The sequence below is a fragment of the Ambystoma mexicanum genome, chromosome 5p (assembly GCF_040938575.1).
Source record: "Ambystoma mexicanum isolate Mex_15411 chromosome 5p, UKY_AmexF1_1, whole genome shotgun sequence".
Taxonomy (NCBI): Eukaryota; Metazoa; Chordata; class Amphibia; order Caudata; family Ambystomatidae; genus Ambystoma; species Ambystoma mexicanum.
The window spans coordinates 416,727,662-416,755,251 of NC_090930.1; the positions used below are offsets into that span (position 1 = coordinate 416,727,662).

Sequence of the window (27,590 nt, forward strand, 5' to 3'; positions counted from 1 at the left end):
GGGCAACGCCTCTAGCAATCGTGCCAGTCTCATTTATAAGCATGCATTGTGAAGAATTAGCTGATAATTGTGGATGATGTAATGGTGTTTGTAATAGTGGAGAGTCTATGCATAAGAGTACCAAAGTTACTCTAAAGTTAACTAAACTGCACAACACTAAAAAGTATGCAGGAAGTGATTGAGTTTGAGGAATAAACGTACTGGATTTATTACCAACAAAAGGAGATTTCTCTTTTATGCATGGATATTGCGCAAAAACAATTGGTGCGAGGTGGTTTCCTCTAAAAAAACCTTTTCTAGAAAAGGCCATTTGGTTAAAGGCTTAAAAAAAAATTAAGGTCAGTAGTGTGCGGTATGGAAGGGTGCAAGATTTGGGTAATACTACCTTAAAGGATGAAGGGTAAAACAAAAAAGTCTTAAGATCAAATTCAGGAGGTGTTATTGAGAAAAAGGTGTTTTCATGCAGAGCCCATTCAGAGCTTTGGAGACTGTTTTCTCTCGCAGGTAATGTCATCATCTGTTCCACTGTATGCCTATCAAGTTTGTCATAAAAGTTGACTAACTTAAGGGAAAATGAAAACAAATGGTTTTAATAGCAAGTGCAATCTCTAATGTTTTTACCTTTTTTGTTACCACAGTTGCTGCAGCCCAAGCAATAGCAGAAGAGCGACGAAACCAAAGTGGAAGTAGTCCTGTGCCTTCCTCAGGAAACATAAAGACCGCCACTAAACCAGGTATGCATTTAGAATGGATATTTCAACCTGTTTTTCTTTGGTTTTGTCACTTCCTAGTAACTGGCAACTCAATTTCTTTTGATAGTAATAGATGGTTCAGCTCTGAGAACAGACGAGAGGCAAAGACTAGCCAGAGAGCGTAGAGAAGAGCGAGAAAAACAATATGGTACGTTGACGTATAACAATTGCATTTTTGTTATGACATATTCTGTGTTTTGAATAATTACATATGCTGCAGTATTTTCATTGATGTGCAGTTTAAACTGGCAATGAGCCTGTTCTTGCTACTCCACTGAGCTGTCGGGGACATGCCAAATTTAACAAGTGCCTTCTTCACTAGTATGGCATTATATCAAGCCACTTTCCTTAGCATAGCCATAGTTAATTGGCGTATGCACCTGAGGGCCCAGATAGAAAAAATATGTAGCTGTCCCTCCTTTGATTTTACTTCTCCGCTGTACACAAATGTAATATAACTCAAGTATACAAAAATGTACCACAGAAAAAATGGAATACTGAAAATATCACTAAAAGGGAATACTATGTAATTATATAACGCTTTTTAAACATTTTTTTTAAAATCTTTATCCAATATATTGTAAAGTATATTATAGAAAAAAATGTAATTCCCCTGTTGTAAAAGCTGAAGCCTATTACAGCTCTGCACTTTAAAACATGAATGTGGTTTCGAACTGTGGTGGCCCCTCTATCATGATCACTGCTTTGGAGAAGCTTTTGTAGGGCAGAACATGCATTGTCCTACTTTATAATTTGAATATTATACATTTATGGTGCATAATTTTGGAAAAAGCAAGCTTGAAATGATCTTGTGTATACTGTATTAATGTAAAAAAAGAAAAATCTCTAAATTCTAGAAGTGCGCATATGAGTTCCTGGAAGGGCACTGGAGGTTCCTTACCATTTTTTGTTTTTAAAAGTGGATTGCGGTAGCGTGGATGTGCTGATGGGGAGCGGATTTTGGTATGCTCCACCCATGTGAGTTTGTGAGTGTACTTTTGGGGTTTAAACAATAGTATTCTTGGTGGGCCTGTTACGACTACCACTGCTTCCTGAGGCAAATGTACCACAGGACTTCATTAATGCAATCCTGCGGGGGAAGGGAGAATTGACAGAAAACAAACAAGTTGTGATTTGTATTGCAGAAGAAAGAATTTGCAAACCACCACAAAATAATAACCGATTGTCAGAAAAAATGTTGTGAAACTACGATATCAAGTTAATCAGAAAAGAACAATTTCAATCTAAAAGATTAGGAAAGATTGAATGAAATAGTTGTCACAATATCAGATAGAACAGTACAGACAAGAAGCATTTATGGCTTCATAAGAAAAGGATCAGAATAACCAAGGGTGAATTGTAGAATGCATACGAGTTATATAGCCCAATCCTCGAAGAAGCTCACAATAGCCAAGAACTAAGTGTACCAGTGTGAAACGTGTAGGCTAGTATGCTTACAGCAGCGTACAAAAGTGTAATCTGGGGCTGTATTGTATCCTTTGGAAATGGTTCTTTCTTGCAAAGATTGATGTTTGTGCAGTCATGCAAAAACTTAGGATATGGATTTCATGCTCCTGTTGAGAATAAAAATAAAATGTATTTATTTTTCATTGTCAGTGATTTGATCTGTAAATTATGTGCATCAGGGCATTGGTTTGAACCATGGTCTATAGGTACAAATTGCATGGATTGGTATGATGAGATTCACTGGCATCTGTCTTGTGATGTGCTTCAGAAAACAGACGTGGGACTCAATTTGGTAACCATGTCAAATTGTAAATTAGCCAGGCACAAAAAGTCCCTTGTCAAGTCAACTGTACACAGCGCACTATTTCTTACTCGCCAAGAGTCCATTATCACTAGCCAGTGGCGAGTGCAAATTTTGCATCCTGTTTTTGGGTTAGGTTGGTTCCTCAAATATTTAAGCGCAGCACTGCAGGATGAACATAGACAAGCGGAACATTCAGTCCCCCTATGCAATCCCAGATTGTTTCCCCATCCCAAAATACACTACCAATTATACCCTTTTCAGTACATTGGTCTCAATGGAATACGTGGAAGATTTAAGGTCCTCAATTGGGAGCATTTTAGTCTTCCCCAGTGAACAGAATGACTGGCTATATAGAACCATGCAAACAAAGATGTTCCAGGTCAGCTCCCAGTCTGCATGAGGTAAGCACACAGATGGGCACATACAATACAGTTAATCCTTTAACACTCTTCTAGAAACAGGTGTTTGAGGTAACTTTATCAGTGTGCCCTAGTACATCTTTGGCATTGTAAGCAGGTTTCTAAATAATTTGCTAGTGCATCCGATTATCAACTTAGAAGTAAATAGATGACTAGTTGCCAAGTTAACTTTTCTCCATTCTGTCAGAATACTCTTTCAGAATGGATCCGTTATTGAGCTGCACTGGGCCTAATGCTAAATATTGTTCCCTATGGTTTCTCAAATGATCATACTCTTTACACTTGCATCAAATGTACTTTCAATTACATTTCCCATCAACATTCTTTAAGCATACGTTTGTATACAGTTGCCCTTTTCCACCCTTCTTACCTTGCACCTCATATTCTAACCTCATATGCTAGTGTAGACAATCTGCCTCCACTCACAAGAACAACATTTCCTCTAATATTTTGTCAAGAGACTACATTGTTTGAAATTGTGCTTCAGGTTCTGTGGTGTGCTGAACAGCACTGTTGCAGTCTGATCAGATGTGTCTGAACAAGCTTTTCCAAACTTGCTCAAAGTACAGGCAGGTAGATAATGGGCTAAGCAATGTGAAAAGATGCGGGACACAGACTTGGAGGTAAGATTATTCACTGGAGTTTATTTGAGTGCCCACTGCTTCATCAACACAATCTCTTCAACTGCCATTCTCTCTGCATTTTTCTCCTTTTATTCCATACTCCACATTCCACGCTTATAAAATAATACACATCTCCCTTTCTTACATTAGATAATACAAAATATAACAAAACATGTGAACAAGAAATACAACTAATTTGACATAGTGTATGACAAGAAAACTACAGAGTAAATGTGCTATATATGTACTTATCTAGTAGTATAAAACCAAACCACTTAAGGACAACTTCATTTTGTTGATTAACAAAATTCATCCTAGTGATGATTGAATAACATTCAAATGGACATCTTAATATTTGCATCTATGCATTCCTTTATGGTTATGTAACCATGTCCTTTGAAGTGTATCCTATATTTAACTCAGTCTCTCGGGTACAAAGGTCTACCACATACACCTTTGTTGCGAGTAAGACAACTCCATTCTCCACCGCTCTTCTTTCCCATAGTTGATATATTTATTTTCCCTGTTAACGTTTTGACCTGTGGTACCCAGGCTATTATGTTTACCATTCAAACACTTGAATACTCTGTTAACATTCCACACTCTGCCGTCTGAGACTTTAAGTGCTCTGTGAAACCTCTCCAGAACCTTCATGGGCTCAGACCAGTCAACACCTCTTCCTTCCCCTAAATATGGAAGTTTGATCCTTTGCCCAGTTACCTTCCTTAAAACAGCTTTTTTTTGCTGCTTTCCTAATGTCAAAGCGAGTTTTATTATTTACATGTTTCTTTAATAATATTCTCCTTGAGCATATTAAAGTCAGTGGGCTTCAATACGGGGCCGGCGGTAACCGTGCCGGTGCTACGAGCGGGTTGCCGCCGGACCCGTAATAAATTACCGGCGGCTGACTTCCCGGTGTTACTGGGCTTTTCCAAACCCAACGAACGGGAAGTCAGGCGCCGGTAATTTTGTTAATACCCATTCCCATAGAGTGACTGCTGTGGCCGGCAGGGTCAGCCCTGTTGGGCACAGCGGCTCTGGCAGGCAAACCCGTAGTTTGCTGGTTCAGAAACAGTGCCGGTATACCTACCAGCACTGTTGTATCCGGACCGGCAAATCTTGAATGAGACCCAATGTCTTTCTGGCATGCGCTGCCCAACCACAGGGGACAAACTCTTGTATTGGGTTTCCTTCCCCTCAAGACTTCAAATGGAGAAACCGCCGTAGTGGCATGGGGTGTAAACCTATGTGCAACTACTGTGTCCTCAGCAGCTTTCCTCCAATCCCCATTCTCTGAAATGGCACCCCTGAGGCGATTCTTGATGACTCTATTGAATCTTTCGACAATTCCTTTGGTCTCTGGATGATAAATTGTGCTAGTTTTATCCTGTATGCAATTTTCCTTAAGAAATGTCACAATTTCTTCAGACACAAGTTGAACTCCATTGTCTGTTATAATGGTCGTGGGATAACCCTCTCTTAAGGTCTTCCAAAAATGTAATTTCGAAGGGATTGTGTCCTCCGACGTATTCCTTATCTTCGATAATACGTTTCCAGCTTGCTGGCCTTGGAAATTTTAGTCTGTAGAGGGCGCTGCGCGTCGATGTCCGCCGAGTCGATGTCCCTCGACGGCCACCGTATCAGCGCCGACGTCACCATGCCCATAAATAGCCACGCGCTGCGTCCGCTGCTCAGTTCCGTTTTTCCGCGCTTCGTGGGGTCTCGGAACATCGTTGCTCAGTTCAGTCAGGATAACCCTCTATATCTACTCGAATAAGTACCAACTCGTTCTCGATGGCATCTTCATCGGAACCGACGATGCCGCGATCCGGCTTCAAGAAATGTCGAGCCTGCGGTAAAAAAATGTCGATAACGGATCCACACAGGATCTGCTTGTGGTGCTTGGGAGCCGAGCACCATTGTTCGGAGTGTGAGGACTGCATGTCCATGACGGCGAAAGCCTTGAAGGAGCGCAAGGGGAACCTCGAGAGAGGTAAGTAAGTCGAAACCTCCTCGAATGTTTCTTCGACTGAGTCGAGGCATTCGTCTCCTCACCGTCAAAAACATTCCCATTCTAGATCTCGAAGTAGCTCCCACCATTCGTCGAAATCAAGACACTCAAAAAAGAGACGTCGAAGATCCCCTTACTCGTCGTCTTCTGTTTCCCCAGAAAGGGTCTCCTGTCCCACAAAACGCAGCTCTCAGGCTGAGCGGGAGGAATTCAGAAAGAAAATGTTAAGCATCTTTGAGAAAGCGGCCTCAACCCCCTCGAAGACAGCTGAGGGTGATACCCCGGGTGAAAAACCCAAAAAATCAAAACGCCGCGAGTCGCTGCACCCGGCGAAACATTCCACCCGAGAGCGCCACGAGCCATGGGGTAAGAAGGCACCATCTTCGACGCCGTTGTCGAAGATTCCTTCGCCATCGTCGACGCCGACATTGACGCTGATGAAAGAGAAGACCAAGGCTACTCCACAGCCAACAGTGATTCCAAGGGCCTCCGGCACGACGCCGAGACCGTCGTCAACATCCTTGAGTAGGATCCCGATCCTCTCGAATTCTTCGAGACCTCTTCCACTTTTCTCGACGTTGTTCTCGCGCGCCTTCGAAGCCTGTCACATCGGCGTCGACGACATCGACGTTTTCTCGCCCAATAATGACGAGTTTGGCTCCTTCTGCCTTAGAGATGGGTTTTGCACCATTTCAGAGGTCAGAGAACCCTGGACTATCTTCAATTTATGAAGAGGGGGAAGATTCTGACCAGGAAACATTTGGGCTGCAGAGGACCACACTGCCTATTTCAGAGGATTTCACCTCTGAGGAAAGAAGGTTGGAGGACCTACAGGAGTCACTACATGAGGCAAGTGGGCTGGACACTTCCCCAGAAGTGGAATTTGTTAAGCCAGACCCAGGGGATCATGCCAAAACACCCTATAGAACCCTTATGGCAAGAATTATTGAATTTATGGGTTGGTCTGCGCCTTTGCCTGTTTTTCAACAGGATGACCTGACAGACATATTAGACAAAGGTCCACAGGAGGACCTTGTGGTCCCCTTCCATGCAGCCTTACAAAGGAAAATTACATCTAATTGGGAACTCCTGAAGTTATCCCTGCGGTCAATAAAAGATTGTCAGCCAAGTATAGGGTAGCGGCTGCTGACCCTGAATACTTATCAAAATACCCGACTCCAGAGAGCCTGGTGGTCCAAGCGGCAACTTCATCTAGCAGTAGGACCGCTTACCCTACTGTCCCACAGGATAGAGATGACGAGAGGTACGATTCTATGGCGAAGAAAGTCTTCTCTGCTTGTAGTATGGCGTTGAAGTCCATCAACGCCACCTGTACGCTCGCCAGGTTCAGTCACACACTGTGGGAGTGTGCTTCATCAGCGGCTGGCTGCATACCCGAAGGAGAGGAAAAGGAAGCCTTCCTTAACATTATTAAAGATGGCAAAGATGCCATGTGCGGATCACTTCAAACTGGCATTGATTCCGCTGACAGTATCAGCAGGGCCATGGCGGCAAGTACAACAATCCGCAGGCATGCGTGGTTGCGAAAGTCTGGCTTTGCTCCAGATGTACAGGCCAGACTTTTGAATATGCCCTTTGACGGCTTTGACGTCGTTATTCGGAAAGAAGGCTGATGACAGTCTGGAAAGGTTGCAGACATCTAAAGCAGCGGCAAAATCGTTAGGAGCTGCAATCCGCCAAACTCCTTTTCGCCCCTCAGGAACCTCTGGAAGAGGAAAGTCCTTTCGCTATTATTCCGTATTCGGGAAAGGCAGAGGACAGCCGGCTCAAAGAGGCCAAAGGAGACCTACCCGAGGTGGACAGGTCAAAAGTACTAAAGACGCAGCAGCAGCAGGTGCCTCTTTACCCTCGGCATCTGCATCAGCCGCCACCAAACCATTCTGAGATCTCTCCACACAAAACACCTGTAGGGGGCAGGTTAACTCACCATCTGACGGAATGGCAGGCTATAACGTCAGATGCTTGGGCATTGGAGACAGTTGCCCTGGGTTACTGCCTACCCTTTCTACACATCCCTCGGAGTCATCCACCGGGGCACAGCTCTCTAAAAGTTCCAGATCCGCTCCTCTTGCAGGAGATCATAGACCTGCTAGAGAAAGGTGCCATAGAACCGGTACCTCTAGCGGACGGGAACAAGGGCTGGTACTCCCCCCTACTTTCTCATACCAAAGAAAGACGGAGGACTGAGACCTATCCTGGACTTAAGAGAATTGAACAAGTTCCTCAGGAAGGACAAGTTCAAGATGGTAACTCTCTCTCAGATCCTTCAGGCCCTCCAGCTCCAGGACTGGCTGTTATCTCTGGACCTTCAGGATGCTTATTTCCATGTGCCAATCCATCTCAAACACAGGAAATACCTGAGATTCGCAATTGGCGACTCTCATTATCAAATTCCGAGTTCTGCCATTTGGGCTGACCTCCGCCCCGAGGGTCTTCACCAAGCTAATGTCAGTAGTGGCGGCGAGTCTAAGGAGGGAAGGGATCCACATCTACCCCTACCTGGACGATTGGCTGATCAGGGCTGTATCTTCGAAACAGGCCCAGGTCCAGCTAGATTATGTCTGCCACTTCCTTCACAAACTGGGCTTCTCCCTCAATTTAAAGAAGTCACAGATGATGCCATCACAGAGACTCCAGTTCATTGGAGCGGTCCTGGACACTTCCCTGGGAAAAGCCTCGCCACCAGAGGTGAGGGCTCAAGATATTCTGCAGATGGTCAACAAGTTTCAAAATGCCCAACGTCTCCCAGCCTTCGACTTTTTGAGGTTGCTAGGCCTCATGGCATCCTGCATCTTCCTTGTGCCAGAGGCTCACCTGAGAATGAGATCTCTTCAGTGGGCACGGTGAACTCGGTGGTCACAATTCTCAGGGAGAATGACAGATCTCCTCCGGATTCCAGACAAAGTAGCCCGCGACCTTCAATGGTGGGCCTATCCAGAGAACATCTTGAAAGGAGATCTGTTTTGGCAACCGTGGCCGGAGAGAACAGTAGTCACAGACGCCTCACTCACGGGGTGGGGAGCCCATGCCAACGACTTGACCATCAACCTATTGGAGCTGAGAGCGATCAGACTAGCGCTGAAAGCTTTCCTGCCATCAGTACAGGGAAAAATGTCCTGATAATGACGGACAACAAGGTGGCCATGCACTACCTCAACAAAAGAGGCGTAGGATCTCTGCCACTGTGCAGAGAGGCAATGCAGCTCTGGTTTTGGGCAATTCAGGAAGGAATCTCTCTATCGGCAGTCCACCTAGCCGGAGAGAAGAACTTGACAGCTGACGCTCTGAGCAGGCAGAGCACAGTCTCCCACGAGTGGGAGCTAGCTCAGGAAGTCCTTCAAGAGATCTTCGCCCTTTGGGGAACCCCTCAGGTGGATCTGTTCACCACAAGCACCAACAGGAAGTGCGATCTGTTCTGTTCAAGGGAATTTCCCCCGAGAGGAGCTCTAGGAGACGCGTTCGTAGTGGACTGGGAGTTTCCACTCCTTTACGCGTTCCCACCAGTCCCTGTTATTCCTCAAATGATCAGGAGGTTGAGAAGATTCCGGAAAACCATGATCCTAATTGCCCTAGACTGGGCCAGGAGAATGTGGTACCCGGACCTTCTAGATATGTCCATCTGCCCTCCAATCCGTCTTCCACTCAAAGAGAATCTTCTCTCACAGAAGGGAGGTCAGGTTCTCCATCCAGAAACCAGAACCCTCAACCTTCACGCTTGGCTTCTGAAAGGGTGAGGTACAAGGATTGGGATCTCCCTGATGACGTCATGGAGGTGTTGCTTTCGGCCAGAAGGCCAGCAACAAAGTCTTTATACCGCTGCCGTTGGAACAAATTTTGCAGCTAGTGTAGGGAAGAGAATATTGACTCTTTTTCATGTGGTACACCAACGATGTTATCGTTTCTATTCTACTTGGCAAACTTAGGCCTTCAAGTTGGCACTGTAAAAGGCTATCTCGCAGCGCTTTCTATCTTAAAGCGCACTGCGGAGGAACCATCGTATTTCAAACTACCTCTAGTGATACAATTTCTCAAGGGATTAACTAATGTTTATCCTCCAAAACCATTCCAGGTTCCCTTATGGGACTTAAATTTAGTCTTAAACTTCCTAATGGGCACTCCATTTGAACCACTTGACTCTTGTTCGCTGAGATTTCTCACGCTTAAAACTGTCTTATTGGTAGCACTAACATCTGCTAGGAGGGTGAGCGAGCTACAAGCTCTCTCCTATAAACCCCCCACATACAATTTTCCACAAGGACAAAGTTGTCCTACAGGTGAAGCCTAATTTCCTCCCAAAGGTGGTTTCTGAATTTCATATTACTCAGAAAATTACCTTACCTTCGTTCTACCCTCCTGCCCATCCGGGGAAAGAGGAAGAAAGGCTACATAGGCTGCACCAAAGGCGAGCTCTCAGCTTTTACATCAGCAGAATGGCTAGGATCAGGCAAGCAGACCAACTGTTTGTAGGATACTCAGGTCACAAGTTGGGACTACCCATAACAAAACAAACCATTTCCAGGTGGATTATTTTGGCCATTCTGGAATGTTACAAACTGGCAGGGAAATAGCCACCCCCAAAATCTTAGGGCTCATTCAACCAGGGGTATCGCAGCCTCTTCGGCTCTCCGAAGAGGGGTACCTGTCCGAGATACATGTGCGGCTGCCACATGGTCGTCCGCACATACCTTCACAAAATGTTACAACCTGGATTCCTCCACTAGTCAAGAGACCAGATTTGGCAAGGTGGTATTACATTTGGTCCATCCCTAAAGGGATGCATAACATTCTTACTCCCACCTCCAATTACATGCCACTGCTATGGGAGTCTATCAAAGATAAGGAATACGTCGGAGGACACAATCCCTTCGAAGAACAAGTTACTTCTTACCTTGTAACGTTCTTTCGACGGGATGTTCCTCCGACTTATTCCTTATCGCCCCTCCCATCCATCCCTGCAGTAATACTTCCCTTGTGGTTGCAGCTTACGCTCCTTCAAGGTCAATAACCAATTCAGGCATGACTTTTCTTATGCTACAAAACGGAACTGAGCAAGGGACGCAGCGCGTGGCTATTTATGGGCATGGTGACGTCGCTGATACGGTGGCCGTCGAGGGACATCGACTCGGCGGACGGCGACGCGCAGCGCCCTCTACAGAAAATATTTCCAAGGCCAGCAAGCTGGAAACGTATTATCAAAGATAAGGAATACGTCGGAGGAACATCCCGTCGAAAGAACGCTACAAGGTAAGAAGTAACTTGTTCATCTCTAGAACAGACATTCTGTACCCATGCAATCTCCACCCATCTAGATAATATATCTATCAATACAATACAAAATCACAAAATCCCTTGACTTCTTATAGGTCCGACAATGTCTAAACCTACACGCTCCCAAGGTACGGACGGAATAGACCTCACAGTCATAGGTTGAACTCTTGTGGTACAACCCTTTGCCGAATCTGCACAACTACAAACATCTCTGATTAATCTCTCTACCTGCAGGTCCATTCCCGGCCACCTGTAATGTTGCCTTATGAGTTCAGTTTTTGCCATTCCGTGGTATCCCTCATGCGCTATCTCTAGAATTTTATTTCTTGCATTTAAGGGTGGAAACGGTTTGTGCCCTCTCAAAATCAAGCCTTTGTTTACTAGAAACTCATCAAAAACATGTCTAACTGCATCTGGCCTGGTCGTCCCTTTTCCTATTTCACAACCTTTAATGCCCCGTTCCAGACAATCGTTGACGTTCTTGAGTACTTCATCTGCCAACATCGCTTCTTCCCACTCTCTGACACAATCTCTTGGTTAACGCTTAAAACTTGATCCTCTTCACTCTCATCATTATCCCCTTCAACAATATAGGTCAACCGTGACAAACAATAGCAGTTGTTTTCCTTACTCCCAGTACATATTCTATTTCCCAGTTGCAATCTTGCTAATTTGCAACCCACTTATGTATTCTTGAAGAAACTTTGTTTAAACCTTTCATCATCGATATTTCCCTCATCAGTTTGTGATCTGACTGGACTACAAATCTCATACCCAAAGGAAAGGGCAAAGCTTATCAATCGCCCACTTGATTGCTAGGAGCTCTTTCTCGCTTGTGGAATGGTTATGTTCCACCTCCCTTTAAAACCCTGGATTCAAAAGCAATTGAAGATTCCTTCCCTTCATCCATCTGAGATAATACTGTCCCCAGACCATAATTGCTTGCATCTGTTGTGAGAATACTTTTGTTATTGGCTCAAAACCTCTTAAAGTGGGTGCATTGTTTAAAGCTACCTTTTATTATCTAAAATTCATGTTCACATCTATCATCCCACTCCTTTCTTCAATAGTTTGCTCATGTGAAAAGTTTTATCAGCCAATTCTGGAATAAACTTGCCGTAGTATTCAGCCATTCCTAGGAAGCATATTCATTTTTCTGTTATCGGGAAAATGTAAAATGGTGTCCACTAGGTCTTTCTTTGGCCTAATGCCTTGTTCAGATATTTCATGTCCTAAGTATTGTATGCTGGAGTGATTGAACTTACATTTGTCTTTACTGAGTATTAGGCCAGCTTCCTTAAAGGTGTCTAACACTCTCCGAAGTCTAAAATTGTGTTCTTCCTGTGCTCTGCCATATATTAACACATCTTCTTGGAAACACAATACCCCTTCCATGTGGTCAAACAATTGGTACATTATGCGTTGAAATGCAGCTGCTGCTGATACCAGACCGAAAGGCATGCGTTTGCATTGAAACAAACATTCAGGTGTAATAAAGGTAGTTACATTCCTAGAAAGAGGATGTTATACAATTTGGTGGTATGCAGACTGTAAATCCAAAGTGCACATCACCCTTTCACCATTGATTGTGCCTAGCATTTCTGTTATATTAGTTAAGGGATGCCTGTCTGGTATTACGCATTGGTTCACACACATCAAATCAATACACAATCTAAGTCTTCCGTTGGGTTTATGAACATTGAGTAATGGTGAGACCCACTCTGAGGATTCAACCCTTTCTATCACACCTTGTGCTTACATTTTCTCCAGTTCTTCTTTCACAGTACCTCAATTCCCTTAGCCATTAGGTCTTACTTTTTGCACCACTGGAACAGCATTGGTTTTCATGCAATTCTATGCCTGAATTCTTTTAGATTGCCCACTTCTTCTCGAAAAACAGCGTGTTGGTCAAATAGTTCTGGTGATTTGTCATAATCTACGGCGTAAACTGTCTCCTCAGCATTCGGGTCAAGTTTAATTTTGAGTCTTTTTTTGTGTGACCAATTCAGTAGTGGATATGTCCCTTTGCTGGAAATGGTGAAGGAAAAGACTAAGTATGGCCAACTTAGTCACACAGCCGCTCCCCGTTATACCCAAAACAACGGGTTATGAAGTTAAAAAGACTTTCTTCAAAATATTCCTGTATATAGGTAAACGTGCTTGTATCCAATTTCAAAAATCATAGTCAAAAAGAATCCAAGTCAGAAATAAATTCAATCATAATTTATCAAAAGATCATTGATAAGAGCACAACACTAATGGTATCTTAGTGAGGCTGCAGCTACACATCACATGTTAGGTATGGACTTAATATGCCAATGCATTTCGGAGTATACAAACTCCTTCATTAGGGCAAGTCTGTATTGAAATAATGTGAACACACAACATAAAAGCACATGCATAAATCAATAAAGAAAATTTAAACACATACCAGAGTGTAGAATGTTCATATGAGCGTTGGAATATATGTTTGGAAATAAACAACAAAATAAATGCAGTAAGGAACAAGTAAATCAACAACATAATAAGGCTAAAGGAGTAAAAAACAAATAACACATGGTACCTCTATACCGGCGTGTAGCCAGTGTAGCTTTTTTTTTAGGAGTGTCAGGCTGTCGGTAACACCCGTGGTCCAATAAAGGACAGCGGTCACAACGGCTTTCTAAAAGCATGAAAGTTAGAGTAAACAGAGGGCTACATGTGTTTAAGTGAAGCAGTTTATCTATTACAATCTAAAATGCAAAGATACCTGTAAACGCAGCACGGCCGTGAGACAAGCCGTCTGAACGCTGCAGTGCATCGCCGTATTGTGGTGTTGCTAGGAAACTGGTTATTTACATAACCACGTGACCGCATCGCGTCTATAAGACGGCGCGATGCGTGTGACTTTCAAATAGCTATGCTATCTCGATTTGTAAGTCCCCAAGGTATAAACTAAGTAATTATATAGTCTATTGGTGGTCAAGTACTAATTCTAGGGTGCATAATGTCTAAAATAAAATTATAGAATCAGCATAGAAATGAAAAAAATACTCTGTGAAAACAGCTATGTTGTTTACATACAAAATGGCAAATATAAACAGAATCAACAAAAATAAATAAAATCTGCCGCTAATGGTGGCATTGAAAACAATGCCACCTTGGGTCCCAGACTGGACATCCGGGAGGCACGGCAGCAAAGTGCCTACATCTATGTAAATATAAATCAACCAATTTAGCAGATTTGGAGCGACATGAACATTTCTCAATCAGGGAAACAAACATAAATATTATGTCACCTGGAAACCCAGGCATCAAATACAGAAAAAAACAACTTCTAAAGCAGATGAAATAACACAAGACAGTGGAATACTGTCATATGTAAAGCATGATGTCCATGTACAACAAATCTGAGGTTCAAGGGAAAGTCTATAGAGTATACTGAACCTTCAATATTGGTCGCCACTGAATCACTATGTCATAGTTAAATGTAGCAATGATAGTTAATCTCTTCATTGAGTCCATGAGGAGATAAACTACCAAGTTTATCTATCCAAAAGGTTTCTCTCCTATTAAGCCGCAGTCCAAGGTCCTCATGTGGATTTTTCTTGCTCAATACCTCTGAGATCAAAAACTTAATTTGGGTTAGGTTATGTCTATTTTCGATCCAGTGGCGGGCCACTGCTGAATTCGAATTGCAGTTCCGGATACAAGAACGATGTTCATTCCAACGTACTTTCGCTGCTCTTGTGAACTGACCTACATAGTACTTCCCGCAGGGACACTTGATACCATATATAATGTTCGTGTTATCGCAAGTTCCAAATGTTCTCAACAGGATTATTTGACCTGTACGGGGATGGTGTATTGTGTTCCCTTTCAATATTAAATTACAGTTGGCACAATGAAGACAAGGATATGCCCCTGTGCGTTGGGTAACAGGTTCTTTCAATCTCGGGCGTGTATGTACCAGTTCATCTCGCAAATTTCTGCTCCTTTGATATGCAAAAACCGGAAGTTGGTCAAACAGATTCTGTACTCTTGTGTCATTTCTGAGGATGTTCCAATGTTTCTTAATTGCATTTTTAATTTTATTGCTCTGTACAGAAAATTTTGAGACGTATACTGGTGATTTCAATTCCCTTGGCAATTTAACAGTGTCCGATAACAAAGTGCTGCGATCACATGCATTCACTCTCTCGGATGCAAATCTGATGATTTGTAGCCACGACATAAACATTTTTCTTTCATCAATAATTGTTGGGCTAGACAGTCTTCGGGATCACTCACTATTCTTTTCACACGCAGTAATTGACTGCATGGCAGATTTCTCAGGAAACTAGGTTGATGGAAACTCAATCTGTGCAATAGATTATTGCGATCAGTAGGTTTGCAGAAAAGTGTAGTCTTGTAACCAGTATCACTCTTGAGTATTTGAACATCCAGAAATGTAATCCTGTCTTTGGATGTTGTGCTGGTAAACTGGATCCGCTGGTCAATACTATTCAAATAATTAAAAAAAGCATCAAAAGTAGCTTGTGTGTTCGTCCAAATTCCAAAAGCATCATCTATATAACGTACCCATAGATGTATGTGCTTGTTCCAATCTGGCTTATGAAGTACGTTGTCCATTTCAAATTTGTGCATAAAACAATTTGCATAGGACGGTGCCATAGTCGCACCCATGGATGTTCCGGAAACCTGTAGGAAGAATTTATTGTGAAATTGAAAGTATGAGTTTTCTGCTACAAACTGGAGAAGAGCCACTATGAATTCTTTTTGTGCACGGACCTCAGGTGACTCCAACAAAAGCCATTCTACTGATTCCATTCCCAAATCATGAGGTATCGATGTGTATAAACTTTTGACATCAATCGTGAATAGTAAGTATTTTGGTTGAAAAGTGGCAGTATTCAGCTTTTGTAGAAAGTGTGTAGTGTGAAAGTGTGTAGTGTCCTTGATATAAGTGATATAAGTGAAAGTCTTTTGAATCAAAGGTTGGAGAAAAAAGTCAATGTACACACCTAGTGGTTGATTTATGCTATTCATACCAGCAACAATGGGTCTGAGATGAACAGGTACATACACGCCCGAGATTGAAAGAACCTGTTACCCAACGCACGGGGACATATCCTTGTCTTCATTGTGCCAACTGTAATTTAATATTGAAAGGGAACACAATACACCATCCCCGTACAGGTCAAAAAATCCTGTTGAGAACATTTGGAACTTGCGATAGCACGAACATTATATATGGTATCAAGTGTCCCTGCGGGAAGTACTATGTAGGTCAGGCCACAAGAGCAGCGAAAGTACGTTGGAATGAACATCGTTCTTGTATCCGGAACTGCAATTCGAATTCAGCGGTGGCCCACCACTGGATCGAAAATAGACATAACCTAACCCAAATTAAGTTTTTGATCTTAGAGGTATTGAGCAAGAAAAATCCACATGAGGACCTTGGACTGCGGCTTAATAGGAGAGAAACCTTTTGGATACATTATTATTGAATTTATTTCTGACTTGGATTCTTTTTGACTATCATTTTTGAAATTGGATACAAGCACGTTTACCTATATACAGGAATATTTTGAAGAAAGTCTTTTTAACTTCGTAACCCGTTGTTTTGGGTATAACGGAGAGCGGCTGTGTGACTAAGTTAGCCATACGTGGTCTTTTCCTTCACCATTTCCAGCAAAGGGACATATCCACTACTGAATTGGTCACACAAAAAAGACTCAAAATTAAACTTGACCCGATTGCTGAGGAGACAGTTTACGCCGTAGATTATGACAAATCACCAGAACTATTTGACCAACACGCTGTTTTTCGAGAAGAAAGTCTTTTCAACTTCATACCCGTTGTTTTGGGTATAACGGAGAGCGGCTGTGTGACTAAGTTGGCCATACCTAGTCTTTTCCTTCACTGTTACTTTTCGAGTCAGGGTGTCTCCAGACTCTTCACAGCCAGCTCCCTAAAAGTATTTTTTGAGAAGCTTTATTCTTCTGTTTACTTTGTTACTTTATTTCAAGAATCATCATACAAAGTGGTGCCCACTTATTCCTTTCCTTTACCTTTGCTGGAAATGTACATTTTTCCCTTAGCTAATCTGTCCGTAAATCGCATGGTAGACCAGAACCAACCTTCTAGGTCGTTGCGTTTTCCGCCATAAGCTACCAGTTTAACATCTACTTCACTCGGAACAATATACTTCCCTGTTTCTGCTTCAAAAATGGACCTGGTTAGCAAGTATACTTGGCTCCAGAGTCAATTACCATATCAATTTTTATACTACCGATTTCTATAGTTCACATGGGTTTCTCAACGTCGGTGTCCTAATCTTCCACATTGTTTATTTCACCATCAATGACGAAGGTACATCTTTTAGCTCTTCGCACAACTCGTCACAGTCACTGTTCTCAGCCTTTGTCTCGCGACAGTAAAGTGACCCTTCTTGTTGCACCTCTTGCATAATGCTGTAATACCAGGACATTTGTCACTACTGGCTAGATGATATAAACTATCGCAATGAAAACCTCTTTTTCGTTCGTTCTCATCTTTGCTCTCCTTGAATCTCTCTTTTCTTTGTCATGTTTTCTCTTTAACTCCTTGTTTCCTCCTAGTAAAATGTTTCTCCTGCACTTCTAGAACTTCTGCCACTTGTATTTTTTCTTCTCTCTTTATCTCAGTTTCAGTCCTTTTTTCTAACTCCTTTACACATTTGTTGGTATGTTCGACCTCTTTACCCCCCTTGAGTACCTTATCAATATTTGGATTGCTTTTCGACCATAAGGCTTCTCTCACCTTTCCATCGATGCAGTCCAACATAAACTAGCCTCGTAGCCTTTCATTGAGGATACTGCCGAATTCACACGAGACAGCTTGACTCTCATAACTGTAATGTATTGCTCTACTATCTCCCTGATCTCTTGTTTTCGCTTCCCAAAATGGTATCTCTGAAGTATAATGCTGACAGATTTGTCTTCGTGTTTGTCCAACATTCTAATGCATTTCTCATATTCTGTGAGATTCTCTGATTCTTCATCGGAGAGAGTGGGAAGGTTTTCAAGTTGTTCTTGGCCGTAATTGCCCAGACAGTGTGTGAGCAAACATTTTTTCCACTCACTTGTAAAGTTCAAGCCATAAGCTACGAACACATAGTGATCGAAACACTTTTCCCAACTTATCCAGGGTACACTGGGTTCACCCCTTGTATCCAAAAAATAGTTTGGAGGTTTTCCTTGTATGGTCATTATTTGGAGTTGCAGCTGTCTTCCTCCTATCAATGCAATCAATTCTGTGTTTCTGGGTTTAATCTGTTGCAACCAGAATTGTTAGGTATCCTTTATGGAGTCTGCTGTCTGTTGATTCCTTATGTAGTGGCAGGCTTCTGGTTGTTTCACTTACGTTATTATTTTTTTATGTCCACAATTCACAATGTTCCTCCTTTCTGCTTGTGTTGATATTCACTTATATTTTCCTCTGGTAAAGGAGTAGTTGAAGTTTATGTACGGTTTTCTCCCCTTCAGGGCTTCAAAGCTAAAAGCCCATCATTGGCAGCTTAAACTCTTATACTTTTCCTTTTTATTTATTATGTGAAGGGTGTGGCGGCGCATTAAAGTTTGCAGCTCTTTCGTTTGCAGCATAATGTTGATGCCGGTTTCCTAGGAAACCAATATGGCTGCGCGTACGGCGACTTCATATGGTCCTTTACTCTTGGAGCTCGCATTCCACTGAGGCCACCTGGCACGTGCCTCGCACTGGGCCCGCAGCGCTACCGATCTCGTGCTCGCCCCCAAGACTTTCGCCTCGGCTCCCCCAGCCAGACAAGAGAAGGCGGGGAGGTGCTCTGCTGCGTGAGGGAACAGCTACGCAGAACGGGGAAGTAGCCGCTGGCGGCTCACCCACCTCAAGAAAGCAGACCGAATCGCTCGTCTCCATCCTCCCACGGGTTGACAGGCTGCCTTCGAGGCTGTACCTGAGTGCAGGTGTGCAGATTCTCTCCCTCCGACTGCGTCGCACTGCTGTTAGACGGTCGGCATGGTTCAAAGACACTCAAAGGTCTTTCAAAGGGGGGGTGTCGGGATGGGGGGGTCGGGCTGGGGGGAGACTAAATTACACCCAATGATGATCCCATACCAGGGCCTTAGAGGGGATTGCCTTTTGAGGAGTCTGGCCTACGTTGGCCGCGTGCAAAAAAAGGTTATGGATGCCTTTGGTCGTCAGATTTGACGAGGTAAGAAAAGGTTATAACTTTCCTCTACAAAAGGAACGAGAAAAGTTGTTTTCTCAACTCCAAATGTACCTAATGTCTGGGGGAGCGGCGAGTAAAGCTGTTCTAATCCCCAGCTTCAGCGCTTCCAGAACCCTTAAGACTAGAGAATGAGTATAAAGCCAGTTAAGAGGCCCTGATATGCTTAAGAGTTTTAACATCCCCAGAATCGGTGGTGGCAACTGCCGCAAGGTTGGTGAACTTGGCTGTTGTAATTTGTCGCCCCCTCTAGCTAACAAGTCATGCAAATTAGATAGCATAGGGCACACAGTGACTTATATAGCATCGCTTACTAGTAGAGCAGTGAATGCCGTGGTCATCCCCTTGTGTTAGGACTGCAAGTAATGGGATGACTTGTCCAAGATCTTACATTTTCTATCAGAAATAAAACAAAGTTTAGAGAACAGGGAGTTTACTACTGTCATTAATTGGTGAAAAAGCCTAAGGGCATGAGACCAGCATAGATTTGAGAGAACACAACAAATAGAAATATTCAGAAAGTTGACCCTACCTGTCATTATTCTGCAAGTTCCGCATGCTTGTGGTCCCTTGACCCAGAGGACTCCTTTTAATATTCCTAGCCACAGAAACCATTGTAAAGATCTTTGGTTTCCTGAGCCTTGGCACTTTCATAGATTCACATGCTGTGAATATTCCCTGGCATCAGGCTATGAATCCTCGGTTACCTTATTTTCTTTTCCTTGCCTAAAGCAAATAACTTTTTGTGTAGGCCGTCATCCTCCTTATGGGTGCTTTTGGTCCAAACCAATCTTATATCGAGTAGTTAGACCCTCCTCCTCTTCTGAGATTCTAACCGCATGTTACGCTGATGGGAGTCCTCGTGTTTTCTTCTTCTGAGAAAATATTCACTTCAGTGAAAGAAAATAAAGTTTATTTGGAATACTGAGGGTTTCTTCTTTTTTGACATCTACAGGGAAGTCTTTGTCTTCTTCATCAGATAGCTGGGAATGGAGAGCAAAAAGAAGCCTCATTTAAGGCCTGTGCCACTTGTGGGCTTAAAAATCTTCGAGGGAGACAAACACACCAACTGTATCTACTGCTTGTACTCTGACCACACAGTAGACAAGTGTGATATTTGTAAGGTCAGGAATCAGCGCCTTGTCTGTTGGCGGAATGAGGGATACTATCCCCCCAAGTTGAATTACCCCTCTGACTCGGGAGTCAACCAGGAGTATGGCCATTCCCAAGGACAAAAGACCACACTCTATCGAGAGAGCGAGATCATAAAAAAGACCACATAGGAAATATAAGCGCCACAACATTTGCAGCTGCCCTTGATGCCTCTAAAACCCCCTTAGTTATCGGGCAAACGATTGACAGAGTAGCGAAAAGCCTTTCATTGATGGACAAACACAGGTTGAAGGTGAGAAAACCCTCAACAGAGTTGCCGACGACAAGCCAGACCACCACCGCCCCATGGTCGAGCATACTGCACATGTAAACCATCCTGTCGTCTGGTAAGCACTGCAAGCTGACAAAGCAAAACCAGTTCTGTTGTCAAGTGCACAAAACCTACCAATAACGTCAACGCCCTTGTCATCGAGTAAACACTTGTCAGGTAAACTGTCGACAGCAGCCCCTTGACGTCCACGTTGGATAAACGACAGCAGATCACTTTGGCGAAAAACCCACGGATACAAGGCTCTAACTCAAACACAAGTCGTTGCCTGCTTGGTACACCATTACAGGCACTCAGGAGACAGGGTCTGGTACCCCAGGTAAATCGGCTAAGGCAAAGCCAGTAAGAGAAGATCATCCCACAGAGAGCACTCTACATCAAAAGGGCACTAGACAACAGGAGGCAGAACATCTGCAGGTTATTCCTTCACCAGTCTAACCCATTGCTTACTCCGAGGTCATCCTGTAAGACATCCTACAGAATGAGATAAACACTGACTTTGAGGCACAACAGTCAGAGCAGGCACAATTTTCTGAAGATTCTGTGATCATGCAGGAACCAAAGCAACAGCCTAAACTTCACCCAAACCCAGGAAGAAATATCCCTCTCTACCCATTCAGGGGGCCAACAGGAACAATGAAGTCTGGACGAGCCACTTCATCCAAGACCAGGAACAAGTCACCTGGATACGCAACAATTCACGGCTTCACAGCGACGTCCATCACCCACTCCCACCAGGGCAAGATCAAGGTCTAGAGCTGTCTGGAATCGCCCCCGCTATTCCATGGCTCTGTTGACAGGAGTGTGGAAGTTGCCATGGAGATGGCATCTGAGGAAGCAGCGTGTTACTGCGCACCATTCCACATAGGCTCCCTAACCAATGCTGCTTGATGTGTGATGCGTGACAACCTCATCACGTTCCATGAAGACTCTGGGTTGACGGAAGCCTCCGCTTCCCGTGCATAAAGCTTTGAGAGCGCTGTGACTTGCTGCTTCTCAACGTTTCCACAGAGAATTGCAGGTACTGTTTTGCTATGTTTACTTGGATTTTTTGACCTTGCTATCTGCTTTTGGGGATGATTCTTCTGGTTTTCCCTCAGTTTTTGGTGTATTGGGCTCAGACTCTGGAACTGCACTTTGGATTAATGTTGCATGGATCTGCATTTGGATTATCCCTTGGTTTTGGCATGTTTTGGGCTTACTGGAATTGCACTTGGGATTGTCTTGGATCTTCCGTGTGCATTGGGATTCTGGATTGTCCTTTCTGGAGGAGATTGAAGAGACTGGGGAACAGGCTTTTTCCTGTCCCAGGATTAGTTGTCCTTTAGCAGCGTAATCGTGTCTTTCGGGTAGCTCCCTACGCATCAGTCTGTTCGGACTGTGAAAGCTTCTGGATTGTTGACTCTTAGACATTTGTCCCTTGTGCCGCCTGGGGTATTTAGTCACTGTTTTCATCCTAGTTGTGCTGGGGTCAGTTGCCTGGTCTATGGACTTCCTGCAGGGTAGTTGCACCTTAGAGTTACAGCTTACTGACCCCTTGATTTAGATAAGGGCAGGAAACGGGGTGAGGTTTGTTCTGGGGAGTTCAGTCTGAGCAGTTGGCCATCTGCTGGTTGTTTTTTTCTTCCTACAGCAGTTACAGAGCCTTCCTGGTGTACCTGTCCTTTTTGCTTGAACCATCGACAACAAAGTACATTTCTATAATTTCTTGTGGTGTTTTTAAGGGGAACGTTCCCCACAGTTCGGTCTTCCCTACTTATCAAGGTCCATTTACCGGAACCCCTGACAACAGCAAGGTCTAGATCCAGAGGTAGCACACAGTCCTCCCGGCGACCCTCAAGGTCCAGGTCACTCTCAAGACAGTTTGCTGCTGGGATCACAGGGGAGAAGCGGGTTGCCCATTCCACACAATTCCCCAAAACCCTTTCGGCAAGGGCACTCCCCTCCTCGAGTGCAAGAACGGGAGGAAGGGGGAACTGGCTGACACCGACAGAGATGCTCCCCCAAGATACAGCAACATCAACTACGACAGTCGCCACAGAAAAAGGACTGGGATACAGGCACCCCAGTCGAACCTCCCGAAGAAGTGCAAAAACCCACATATCTAGAGATCGCTGCCAGGTCGACTCGTATGGATGCATATGCTGGACCTTGTTTAGCTAAGTGGGGTAGATACGGAAGCAGTTGTTCTGGTTGCACCTGGAGTGGCTGGACACCCTGTTTTTCATGCCAAGCCCAGAAACCCTTCCACTTGAGGCTATACGATTTATTTGTAGCAGGGGCCCTGACCGCCCACAAAACGTCTGCAGTCCCAAGGAATCGCTAGTTGTCCCAATTCTGCGAAATCATGAGCCACGCTGTCAACTTTAGGGACTGCGGATCGTGATGTAAGATTTTTCTATGGTTTTATGATATGGTCTCTGGGTAATCGTGCAGTCGTATTGGTTAATCCACAGAGAGTTGAAACAGGTCTAGGTACCACATTTGGCGTGGCCAATGGAGTGATGAGGATCATTCGGCATGGATGGTCCCCGCTAATTTGTATTACCCGGTGTATGACCGTGAATCTAGGAAAAGAGTAGGCAATTAGGGTTTCTCATGGGAAGGAGAACGCATCCCCCCCCCTCCATCAATCCCTGCTGCGGGGTCCTGCTGGCAAATAGTGTGCACTTTTTGTTGTGACTGGTGGCAAAGGTCTATGGATTGGTGACCCCACATCTGATACAGCAGCTGGCTATTCTGAGCTCCCACCCGTGAGTAAGTTGTTTGCCTGCTTAGGCTGTCCGACACCTGTTTCTGGACTCCTTGTACCCCCCCCACCCTGCTTTCTGAGGTAATACATTGTTGTAGTATTGTCCGTCAGGATCCTGACTTAGTGCTCCTTCTTTAGTATTGGCAGGGAGGATTTTAATGCCTCTCTCACCGCCCTCAATTCAAGCACACTGATGTACAGACTCGTCTCGGTCATCCATAAGCCCCTCCCCCCCCCGACAAGTAGCTGGTCAATCTGGGCTTCCCAGCCCAGCATGGATGCGTCCGTGATGAGCATTTTGTGATATAGTGGGTCCTGAAAGGGATTGCCTTTTATGTTAGATTTGTTGGCCAACCACTGGAGCATTTGGGCCAGTTTGGTCGAGATCTGCATCTGGTCTCCTCATGTTCTTGAAACCTGGGACCAATTGGGGGCAATTAATTCCTGTAGGCGCCTCATATGGAGTCTGCAAATGGGTATGGTTCCTAGGAGCCACATGCAGTAGCGCACTGTGGGCCATCTTCCTGGGTTGAAGGTGAGGATCAGAGAAATGAGCATGTTCACTGTCTATTGACAGTCTCACTCTCGGCTCATCTGTGGAGAATTCGGCATCAAGAAAAAACAATTTCTTGGATGGCAGAAGCAAGGATTTCTTGTAATTTATCGAGAAGCCATGGTTTTGAAGCTGATGCAGTGTCTGCGGTCATGTACAGAGTAGCAGGTGTGCAGAGAAGCAAAGAGATTGGGAAGTCGGGAGAGTAATTGTCGCTGAAGGTGGACAAAAGCAATCCATTGGAAGAATACTTGTGATGAGTTAAGATTTACTTTGAAACCTGAAACATTTTTGTGAAGAAAACCATTGCCTTGGTTTATGTACTAGTGTTTATGAAAGAGACATTGGCCTTATCAAGAAGGATAATGTGGAGAACTACTGCTTTAATTTTAAAAAAGTGTTTATGGAGAAGACATTTGCTTTGCCAAGTGGAAAGACGCAGAGGATGAAAGATATATTTGTGTTGAACTGAACAGATCCTTGTTGGATCAGAACTTGTCCAAGGGTATTCCTGAATTGATAGCCAAATATTGCTTATACATGTGTGTTGTATGTATTAGTGTGAGGGTCAGATGCTTTTTGGACATTCGGTCCTCTGCCTTTAGTTTGCTAGGTAGTGTGAGGAATCTGAGGGTGTCCTCACTTCTTTTTCTCCAATATCCTCTTCTCGGGTGGCCAGGGAAGGGCTATCACTTATGGATCCCGACTCTGGTGGAGAAGACCTGGTGAGTGGAGGGAGGACGTCCTTAGGTGAGGTGTGGTATCCCCCATTTCCATTTCAAGATGAACCTTCAGTCCCAGCAGCCTGTATGGGATCTTGTCTTCCTTCCTTCCTTCCTTCCTTCCTTCCTTCCTTCCTTCCTTCCTTCCTTCCTTCCTTCCTTCCTTCCTTCCTTCCTTCCTTCCTTCCTTCCTTCCTTCCTTCCTTCCTTCCTTCCTTCCTTCCTTCCTTCCTTCCTTCCTTCCTTCCTTCGAGAACATGCCACCAAGGTAGGTGAAATAGAGGGTGAATAGGGGGTAAAAGCTTAAAAAAATGGCGGGGTAAACCCTAGACTTGTATATAACCATGTACCAGGGTATATATTATATGTAAATCCTGTACCTATGTTAGCAACTTCTCCTTATGTAATCACTGCAAGCAAATGTATATTGATGTAAACTATGTTTAACGTCTGTAAGCTATCATCAATGCATACAACTTCTTGTAACCATCTTCTTAAGTTGCCCAAGGGCTTGGTGCGCTATACAAATGACCAAATAAATAAAGAAGAGGATGTCCGCAGGCAAGACATGGGAACCCCCTCTTCCTTGTAATAACCAACCATTCACTCCCCCTGCCTTTCTAGGCTAGGCTGTTGTCAATCGCTTCCCCTCATTCATATTGCTATAGTACTGGGATGAGGAAGAGTGGTACACACCAACATGTAATTTCACCACTCTGGTACTGGGACAAGGAAAAAGCCTCAAGACTGTTGGGGGTCAGGCATGTCCCAAGAACACTGAGAATTAAAGGGAGGCAATTGTACACAAGGGCTCACACCTGCAACTTGTTAGAGACATAGGTGTATAAAAGGTGGAGCCAACCGCATGAGAGGGGAGGCCAGCAGGAAAGACGCAAGGCCAGGAGAAGCTGGCCTGAGGTGGTTGACGTCCTGCAATGAGGAAGGCTGGCAAGGAACCTGCCTGGAGGCCAGAATGCTGGCGTGTGCTGTCAGGAAGCCATGACAGCGGGCCGAGCAAGCCATAAAAGGAGCAAGGCTGAGGGAGTCACCCTTGCCCAGTGCCCACATCCGGAGCTGTTGGGGACGGAAGACTTGCAAGTTCTGCGGGCTGCTGATACTGCCTGAGAGAGAGAGAGAGAGAGGCAGAGCTATCAGCAGCCCACAGCGGAGTTCGTGGCAGGAGAGTGCTGCTTGCAGGGACACAGAGGTGTATGCAGAGCTGACAAGAGAGGGGGAGACCGCTTGGAGGAGTCTCCGACAAGCGGTGAGTGAATCCGATGGACCACTCGCACCGGGGCGCTCCCTGGGGGCTACGGCGAGGCATATGGTGATGCCGTTCGACAGGAACTGTATGTGAATTAACCATAAACCCAAAGTAAGGTTTCAGTGGTATCAACAAAACGCTGAACAGTAAAGGAAGGGATTTAAATGCGAAGCATGTGATATTGAATCTTGAACTGAAGAACTACTTTACAAGTATTATTGAATACCAAACTGAAGGAAGGCAAGCTTTGTGAAGCGTATGAATGGAATGGAAACCAGTGTGAAACACACTTAATAAGCATGCAAAATTATGAATGAAGTGAAAAGCAAGTGATGAACAGTTATAAAGGGTATGCAAGCAAGGTGGTGGAAGAGAGTAAGCTCCATGGAGTGAGGTGTCTGGAAGAACACAGTGGTGAAACCAAAAGACTAGCAAGAAGAATTCAGAGTGAATGCAAGCTGAAGCACAGGTGTGGTGAAGGAGAAACCTGTGTGGGCAAGAAACCTAGGGTTATCGTTTGCATGACCTGTAGTGGGGGGACCGTGTGGTCTTGACAACTTCGCCTAGACCGAGGAACCCCTATATGGCAAAGTCAAGAAAAGTCCAGATAGATTCTTTATTGGTGACCATGATTGCTGAAGTGAATGGGAAGAATATCAATATGTAGTACCTGAATTTGAAGAGATATACAAGGTGACCTGGAACTGGTCGTGAGAATTTAGAGACTTGAAACTACTGATTTATACATTGGGAAGCTAAAAGTGTTGCAGCCTTGAACAAGGAAACTCCAAGGCCCCTTTTGGAACTGTGTTGCAGCCTTGGGGAAGGGAGTCATAAGTCCCTTTTGGATCTGTGCTACTTACCTGTGGAAAGGAACCCCAAGGCCTTTTTGAACTGCTTTGAACTTGGGGGAGGGGAGCTGGAAAATAAGCTTAGAGCTGGAAGAAGCTCAGAACTTTATTTTGGAACACTTTTTTGTTTGTTGCTGACATTCTTACACATTGTTTAGTTGTGGGGGCAAGTATAGGTTTTGGACACAGACTTTGAAGTTCAACTTACTGACTGCGGCTGTCCTTAGTTTCTTTATGTAGGGAAATCCCACCTTAGTACACATCAAGTTAGGCCTTACACCATCCTGACATTTGAGTTAATAAACACATTTGGTATGAACTTTGAATCTGTTGTCTGTGTCCTGCTTCATGATGGCTTCATAATGGGGACATTCTCTTTGGGATAGGGTAAGCTAGGCGTTTATCTCACCCTTTTTAATTTAATAAAATGGCGAACATTGAGAACTATACTTCAAGGGGATTGTGTCCTCTGATGTCTTCCACATCTATGACGGGTAATGACCACAGCTGTGCTGCTTCAGAAAATATTCGGCAGAGGGCGTCCTGCGTCGGTACGTTGTTCCTCGAGGGCCTCCGTCGAGGGTCGACGTCACCGGATGTTATATATAGGATGCATGGCACCTGTAGCCTCAGTTCAGTTTTTTCCGCAAACGTGTTTGCTTTGGAATCTCGACACACTCGATTCTTCTCTTCGAAAACAATGTCTTCGTCGTCTTCTACCCCGAAGTTGGGCTTTAAAAAATGTCAGGACTGCGGTTCGAAAAAGTCCATCACGGACCCGCACGACATCTGCCTCTGGTGCCTCGGCGAAAGCCACGCTACCGATGAATGCGATGATTGCCAGTCCCTGACGTCTAAGGCCGAAATTAAAGGTAGGTAGGGTGTCTAAGCCCCATAAATCAAAGTCTGCTG

At 44.3% G+C, this 27,590-nt stretch overlaps 1 protein-coding gene across 11 annotated transcripts in view; it reads left to right on the forward strand.

The window, feature by feature from the left end:
* Nucleotides 1-27,590, forward strand: part of MAP7D3 (MAP7 domain containing 3) — a 1,453,570-nt gene that overhangs the window by 182,666 nt on the left and 1,243,314 nt on the right. For all 11 annotated transcript variants that reach the window (XM_069612805.1, XM_069612807.1, XM_069612812.1 and 8 more), the window contains 2 exons: nucleotides 639-734; nucleotides 820-900. In XM_069612805.1, coding sequence (XP_069468906.1) covers nucleotides 639-734; nucleotides 820-900 — 177 coding nt within the window. The remainder of the gene's footprint in view (nucleotides 1-638; nucleotides 735-819; nucleotides 901-27,590) is intronic.